The 8080-nt window shown below is 55.8% G+C and overlaps 1 protein-coding gene across 1 annotated transcript; it reads left to right on the top strand.

The window, feature by feature from the left end:
- The first annotated feature begins 280 nt into the window (after positions 1–280).
- On the top strand, positions 281–6824 carry RINL (Ras and Rab interactor-like). Its single transcript, XM_004690302.2, has 12 exons — positions 281–331; positions 1566–1654; positions 1828–1987; positions 3062–3164; positions 3770–3842; positions 3928–3992; positions 4205–4357; positions 4446–4853; positions 5104–5412; positions 5627–5758; positions 5883–6046; positions 6128–6824. The coding sequence occupies exons 2-12, from the start codon at positions 1605–1607 to the stop codon at positions 6182–6184; spliced, it is 1674 nt and encodes a 557-aa protein (XP_004690359.1). The 5' UTR covers positions 281–331; positions 1566–1604; the 3' UTR covers positions 6185–6824.
- Positions 6825–8080: the final 1256 nt, after the last annotated feature.

The raw sequence follows: 8080 nt of genomic DNA, 5'->3' as shown, positions 1-8080 counted from the left end.
TCTGGCCTCTGTTCCTTTCTGTGGCCACACCGGGAAGCAGCTGGAGGGAGGAGGGGTTAGGGCTGAGCACCCAGGAGGCCAGAGCCTTTGCAGGCTTGGGAGAAGCAGAGCGGTGGATTCTGGGGCTGTGGGAGCCTCGGGGCTCCTAGCCCTGTATGCCAGGGTCCCTTCCACCACAGCCCAGTCACTATGGCCTAAGCCCCCGGAAAATGAGAGGAAGGTAGATTTCAGATACCCCCAGCCCCGCCTCTTCCCCCAGCCAGCACAGCTTCCTCTCACTGCGAGGAACACTTTCACTTCCTGCTACTCCAGGCCTCCCCTCGGAGAACAGGTAGGGCCCCCAGGGACCCAACAGCTGGCACCTTTACCCTCCTCCCCAATGCCTCCCTTGGGTCCCAGTAGCTGTCCCCCTCTCACCCAACCCTCCCCCTTCTCCCCTCCCAGGGACCCAGGTGGACACCTGCCTCCTCCTCCAACTCCTGCTCGCTCCTAGATGGCACCTGCTCTCTGCACCCCGCCCCTCCCTCCTAAAACCCCTGACTTTGGCCAGTGGGCTGATTGTTTTATTTAGCTGTGTATTACCCACGCCCTGTGCCCACCTGAGTCCTGCTCTGAGGCAGGGGCTGGCCTGTCACCCAACCCTAGGGCACTGGCACCGAATTCTAGGCCTGCTCTCCATAAAGATGTGTTGGGTATGTGTGTGCACAGACCCTCCCTGAATCCAGGGTGCCTACTGAGTCCAGCATAAATAGTCAAAGAAGCCACCTTAAGTGATAACCCCCCTGTGGGACTCTTCCCAAGAGTCGGGGTCCGAGGGATGGCTAGAGGGACAGATGTGTGAGATGTCAGGGCAGAAGCTGAAACTGGGCCGATGGGTGTGGTAAGCTTCTGACACTTTTCTAGAATGCTTGAAAATATGGGTGAGGGGGTATTTCAGGGCTCCTCCATGGACTGGGATAAAGGGAAAAAGCATCTGTCAAGTTCAAGTGCCTGTGCTGAGTGGCCAACCACACTGCTCCTGGCACTGGGTTTGGCTTTGTTGGCACTGTGGTGCCAGGAGGGCTCATCCCCTCCCACTTGCTCAATAACTGTCATTTTGAGTCCTTTCCATCTCCTCTGACCCCAAGACACACCAGTCTCCCTTCTGGGACCCCCAGATCTTCCCACCATCCATAGAATCAGGAATTTACAGTTGGCCCCATAAAGAGGCATGGGTCCATTCTGATGGGTCAGGGTCTCTGCCATGGAGTTGGCAGATTATAGGCATACAAGAGCTGGGGTGTAGGCCAGAGGTGTGGGGGCGGGGTGTGTGAGAGGACTCACCAGAGACAGAGTGGGGAGCAGAACAGTCAGACTGACTGAAATCCACTGCTGAGGGGAGCAGCGGGGAGACAGGAGAGGTCTGCTGTGCCATGTGGGTCAGCTCCCTGGCTGGGGATTGAACTCAAGCTGCAGTGGCTGCAGATAGCTTGATATCTGCACCACCAGAGAGGCCCAGTGTTGTGAACTGTGTTAATATTACCCCTGGGTTGGAACAGCCTTGCACCTTACCTTCCTCCCACCAGCGTTCAGACCATGACTCACTGGCCTCCCACATCCTGAGCATGGCCAAGCCAGACGACAAGGCCTCCACGGGTCCCAGCAACGGGGAAAGGTAAGGGCCGCTGGGTCTGAGGTCTCCGTCTCTCGCCCTGGGATTGAGAAACCCCTTCTATCAGGGCCCACCCGTCCCTTGGCCCTGGGCTGTTCCTTCCTACACCTTTGACCCCACCTCAGTGCCCAAGTCCCCAGCTCTGACCCTGGCTTCCCGGCCTCTGCACGGCCCAGGCTTGTCCCATCAGAGACAAATGGAGCAGCCGAGACCACCTTAGGGGTTCTGGGAACCCCAGAGCCAGTCATTCGCCTGCAGAGGACTCGAGGGGTGTGGCAGATCCCTGAGATCAACACCTCAAATGCAGAAGCCCTTCTGGAGCTTTGGCCCCCGGGGGTAAGTACTACAGAGGGGGACCCTCTCTGACTCACCCATGATACCCTGGATGTGTCAAGACTGCCTGCTGCTAGTGTAAACACTACCCAAGGCAGCCCAACCCAAAGGCTGCTTATTAATGCAGGACTGAACCCCCCGCCCCCCAAAGAAAAAGCAGTTTCAGGAATATCTGGGTCCTGAGCATCCAGCCACTTAGACATTTCATTTCTTGGCTTTGGTTCCTTCATACTTCTTGTGGGGGATTCTGAATGTTTGGGGCTGCAAGGAACACCACTTGTTCTGTAGCCACCCCCTACAAATAGGCGCAGTCATTCTCACCACCAGAAAGGCTGCAACTGTGGTTCAGCAAGTCGCTGTACCCAGCGGGCCTCTGCTGCGCTCTGGATGGCCCTGACTGCAGCCAGTGTCTGCCCTTAACCCAGCAAAAGGGTAGGGTGAGGAGGGAAAAGGAACGCAGCCGCTGCATCTATTTCTTTCGCCAGAAGCAAAACCCTTCACATCTGATTCAGGATATATGATGGGGCCTGGGTAGCAATGTTTCTTTAAAGCTCACCTGGGAGCTACACAGTCACAGGGAGAACGCGTACCTGCGCCAAGCAAGCAGTACCTATTGTCTGGTTGGGCATGTGAATGCCCTGAACACAGCTAGAAATAAGGGCTAGATTTGGGTAAGGCAACAGCTTCCTCCTGGCCGGCGGAGGGCTTTCCCCCGTGGGGGTGGAGAAGGCTGTCCCCAGGTCAGCACCACGTCTGTCTCACCAGGTTAGCAACAGTGTTGTAAATGGAGACCTCTTTCCAAATCTTCCTGGGGAAGATTTTCATTGGCTGAGCTTGGTTTGCATGCCCATCTCTGAGCCAATCACAGTGGCCGGCGAGGAGCCCTCGAGGACTGTGGGTTAGGAGGTGGTAGTCCTACTGGACAGACTGGAACTAGGGGGTGGGTTCCTCCAAAGGCAATTTGGGCTGTGAGACCCAACATAAGGGAGATGGATGCCAGACAATTAAGAGTAACAAAGATGGCCACACATTTTCTTCAAGCTGACCTTTGTCTCCAACCCCCCTCCCCACCTCCAGAGTTTCCTGGTCATGGGACACAACCCCAACCAGGTTCTGGTGCTGAAAACAGGACATTTACCACAGAAAATCAACACCTACCAGATCCAGAAGCTTCCCGGAGGTGAGGAATCTACTCCTGAGTTTCCAGTACATTCACCACTAAGCGCGGTCAACTTTAAAACAGGCCCCAAGTCTTCCCAATCCTCTCCATCTCCATCACCCTCGTCTAAGGCACCATCATATCTTGCCCAGATCATTGCAGTCAATGCCTCTCTAGTCTCTATTTCCATCCTCTCCTGACTGCAATCCACTCTGATCCAGCAGCCACAGTGATATTTTTTTTAAGATTTATGTACTTATGCACACAAGAACTGAGGTACAAGCCAGAGGTGCGGGGGTGAGAGGATTCACCAGAGAGAGTGGGGAGCAGAACAGGCAGATGGACTGAAACACACTGCTGAGGGGAGCAGCGGGCAGGTCAGGAGAGGTCTGCTGCGTCATTGGGTCGCCTCCCTGAACTCATGCTGCAGTGGCTGTGGACAGTTTCATAGTGCTGTGCTATGCAGACATGGCCCCTAATGGTATTTTCAAACATCAATCAGGTGTTCTGCCCAAGTCTATCTAAGAGTACAACAGCCTTGGAGAAAGAGATCTGGGAAGAGCACCCTAGGGGGAGGGGAGGTTACCACCCCTCAAATCTTCCTTGTCCCTCTTGACCCTCTCCAGGTGTGTCTCTGGAATCCTCCAACCTCTGCATGCCAGACCTGCCCCATCTCCTGGCCTTCCTATCAGCCAGCAGGTACAGCTCACCCATCAAAAGGGTTAAGGGGCACCCCTGCTTACGATACCCAACAACATTTCAACTACCTCTTATCTTTCCTCAGGGATATTTTGCCTAGGACACTGCTCCTGCCCCCTCCCATTCTAGGGCCTGGAGACCAAACCACAGGTGAGGCTTGGTTCTCTCAGGAAAGTAGAAGCCAACTTTCCAGCCAGGCTGGCATTTGGGGGACGGAACTATTAAGTTTGAGGGAGGATGGGGTCATGGACCAAACCACAGCTCCTCTGCTTTGAAACTGGGCATGAGGTCTCCAGGTACCCTAAAGGATCCAGGGCCGGCCCCTCAGACATCTGGGGCGTTTCCTCTCTGCCGGCCCACAGATCCTCCGCCACAGAGTGACAGTGACCAAGTCAACAGCACAGGAGGGGTGCTGTCCATGGTGAACAAGCTCTACTTGGATACCCATGGCCGGTGGGGAATGGAGCAAAGATCCCCAGAGACCTCTCCAGAGCCCACCAAGAAACCCATTCCAGGTGAGCTAGGCAGGGCTCTGGGCTCCCAGGGATGAGGGAGCTGCCGCTGCTGCTGCTCAGTGGAACCTCACCCTGTCCTCGCATCCAGTCTCCAGGAACCACTCCCCTCACCGGGTCTCCTGGGTGGAAGGCCCTCTCAGCCCTGAGGAACACCCTCCTGGGCCAGCTCTGGCCAGCCTGGCGGAGCAGGAGGAGGAGGAGGAGGAGCTTGACAACTACAAGGATGAAGACAAAGGGTGTGAGGACGCGCTCACCCGCCACGTGCGCGCCCTGGTCCGGGCGCGGAGCAGCTACGTGGCCAGGCAGTTCCGGGGCTTCCGGGCACGTCTGACCTCGGAGGCGGGCCCGCACAGGCCCGGGGACCCCGCCACAGAGCTGCTTCAGGATATGCGCCACCTCCTCACCGACCTCCAGGATCACTTGGCCAAGGCCCCGGATGCCAGGGCCATCTTTGGGAGCAGAGAGAATGGGGCCCCAAAAAAGGACGAGGATTTTGGTAATGAGGAGGACTGGCAGGGAACTTAGGTCACTCCCGGGACCCCCTGGACTCCTACTGGCCTCCTCCGGCCCTACCTCTATGTCCACCTCTGCCTTTCGCCCTCTCACGCTTGGGACAGCAACTCCCTGCCCCCCACGCAGGCACAGTGTCTACACTTGCCGCAGCCAGGGCAGTGGGAGAAGCCAGTGGGGGGGCGGGCGGGCGTGGTCCACCTGCCGCCCTCCCTCACCCACCCCACCCCCCGCAGGTCCCGCGGTGGAGGCGGCCTTGTGCCGGGCAGTGTTGGCACCGCTAAAGCCTGTCCTGTGGACGCGACTCCGCACACTCAGAGCCCCGGAGCTGCGACGACTGCGGAGGCGACAAATCTCCCTGAGGGCGGGGTCGGGGCCTCAGGGGGCGGGGCCTCAAGGGCAGGGCCCCGCCTCCGCCCTGCGGAACCGCATCCACGCACGCCTGGAGCACCTCCACGCTGCCTGCGCCCCTCGCCGCAAGGTGGCGCTACTGCTGGCTGTGTGCAGAGACATCTACGCGGGCCTGGCTCCCGGCGAGAATAAAGGTAAGGGGCCCCCATCTACCCAGATGTGGAGTGCTCGAGCTAGGGAGGTAGCCCTGCGCCTGTGCGCACGAGGGGAGAGGGCCTGGGGGTCCGGTAAGAGGAGTTTTCCTGCCCAACAAGGTGGAAGGGCGGCCAGTGCTCACGACTCTGGGGTCGGATGGAAGATGTCTGCACGTCCCCATCCTCCTCAGAGTCTGTACTTCGGCTCCCCCAGAGCCCCTGGGGGCTGACGCCTTCCTGCCGGCACTGACGGAGGAACTGATCTGGAGTCCGGATATTGGGGAGACTCAGTTGGACGTGGAGTTTCTTATGGAACTCTTGGACCCTGAAGAGCTGATGGGAGAGGGTGAGCCCAGATCCCCAGAACGCCAGGACCCAATAGGGGGCGCCCAAAGGTCACCCACCCACTCCCCAAACAACCGCACCAAGACAACCTAGAGCCAAGCTGACCACCCTCTTCTTGCCCCTAGCTGGGTACTACCTGACCACGTGGTTTGGAGCTCTGCACCATATTGCCCACTACCAGGAGGACACAGACCGCGCACCTCAGGGGCTCAGCAATGAAGCCCGCGCCTCTCTGCGCCAGTGGCACCGGAGACGCACGCTGCACGGACAGGGCCATGCTGGGGCCGAGGTGAATGCCCATCCAGACGGCAGGTGGCGGGGAGGGCTGGACTCCTTGCCTCTCTGACCCAGGCTTCTGCCTCTCTCCTAGGCTGACCTGCCTTTTGAGGAACCATGGGAAGTAGCGACTGTGCCCAGAGAACAATGATGATTCAGGGGTCTCACACCCTCTGATCCTCAAACAAGATCCTAGTGGAAACTGGGACAGCACCAACTTCAAAGCCCTATGGTTTAGAGACGGTCAGGAAGGGGGCACTCGGGAAAAGGACACTGCGCCCACCTCTGGGCCTTTGCCAAGGCTGTTCCCGCCTCCTGGAATGCCCTTCCCTAATAGCCACGCAGCCCCTCCTTCCCTTCAGCAGACCAGCGTCTCTTCCAGATGCTCCTAAAACTGCAACCCGTCTGCCTTCTACTGCTCTGTTGAAGGCAGAATAATATTGTCTCTCGAAAGAGTCCATCTCCTAGTTCACAGAATCTGTACATGTGTTACTGTACACCGGAAAAGAGACTTTCACAGACCTGATTCAGCTATGGATCTTGAGTGAGGGAGATTATCCTGGATCTAGGTGGACTGAACATAAAACACATCATCCTCATAAGTTGGGGGCAGGAAGACAGAATCAGAAGATGTGGTGCAGTGGCACCAGCAGAGGCAGGTGTGACATGGCCAGGAGCTAAAGAATGCAGGTACACAGGAGGAACACAGGAATGGTTTTCCTCTGGGAGCTCCAGGAGGAACTCAGCCTTTGATTTTAGGCCCTTAAAACCTACTTTGGACTTCTGACCCTCAGAACTGCAAGATAATAAACTTGTGGGTTTTAAAAAAAAAAAAAAGTGTTGTGACTTGTTACATCAGCAACAGGAAACTAATAAACTCCTTTAGCATGATCTTTACATTTTCCCACAGACATTATCACTTCCTTAATGCTGTACAATGACCAACACAAGTTATATGTCGGCCAGCAAGGGAGCCCATATATGACGGCTGTCCTCAGGGGTTGACCACCTAGGATTGCGTAATCACACACTATGGGACTCTGGCCCGTAAACGACGCTGCCTGATGACATAACTCTCAGCACCTCCCTTTGGAGAAGCGACTTGTGGTTGTTCTTATTTTCTGTGTTTATTTCTTATCTTGTAAAGCTGAAACGCCACACTCTGTGAACACAACTCCCACTCTCCCTTCCCCAACAGGCCCTGGCAACCTCTCAGTTTCCATGACTTTGCCTACTACAGATGTCACCCGATCCCTACCGGCCCTCCTGCCTCCCTCTTTTGAGGACACTGTGCTTTATGATACACATAAAACATTGATGAGTGAAACCAAACAGGACTTATCTCTTTGTGAACTGACTTCTGCTCGGGCTACTGTTCTCACACCCATGTTGCAGGAGGTACCAGCCTTTCCACCTTTCTCCTGACAGGCCGGTGTTCCATTGTGTACATGGGCCACACTGTAGTCTGTCCTGTCATTCTTCACCTCTACATATTTGGGTTTTTCCATTCTTCGGCTATTGTGATTAATGCTGCCATGAACACAGGTGTGGGACTACCTTTTTGAGATTATGCTTTCATTGCTTTTGGAGTTTGCAGGCCCTCCCTGGTGGCACAATGGGTTAAAGCACAGCACTATGAAGCTATACGCAGCCACTGCAATGAGTTTGATTCCCTGCCGGAAGGAGACCCAAATGGCGCAGCAGACCGCTCCTGTCCTGCCCATGTTCCCCTCAGCAGTGGATTTCAGTACATCTGCCTGTTCTGCTCCCCACTCTGCCTCTGGTGAGTCCGCTCACCCCCCGCACCTCTGGCCAGTACCCCAGTTCTTGTATGCATAAATAAATAAATCTTAAAAAAAAATGGGATTGCTGGTCCACATGGTCATTCTGTTTAATTTTTGGAGGAACCTTTAAATTGTTTATATTGAATATAACATAGCAGCTGCACCAAGTTATATTCTCACCAACAGTGTACCGGGTTTGGGGTTGCATTTCCTAATGATCAGTGAAGGGCCCTTTTCCACGCACCTTCTTTGGAGAAATGTCT

This window comes from Condylura cristata, unplaced genomic scaffold (genome assembly GCF_000260355.1).
Source record: "Condylura cristata isolate star-nosed mole 26May11 unplaced genomic scaffold, ConCri1.0 scaffold00028, whole genome shotgun sequence".
Lineage (NCBI taxonomy): Eukaryota > Metazoa > Chordata > Mammalia > Eulipotyphla > Talpidae > Condylura > Condylura cristata.
This window is presented reverse-complemented; position numbering and strand designations above follow the sequence as displayed.

Bases quoted from the DNA above. Each gene is read 5' to 3' on its own strand.
- RINL (XM_004690302.2), top strand. From the start codon at position 1,605: ATGGCCAAGCCAGACGACAAGGCCTCCACGGGTCCCAGCAACGGGGAA. The intron at 3,843-3,927 runs GTACAGCTCACC...ATCTTTCCTCAG, and splicing joins GCCTTCCTATCAGCCAGCAG to GGATATTTTGCCTAGGACAC. The intron at 6,047-6,127 runs GTGAATGCCCAT...CCTCTCTCCTAG, and splicing joins AGGGCCATGCTGGGGCCGAG to GCTGACCTGCCTTTTGAGGA.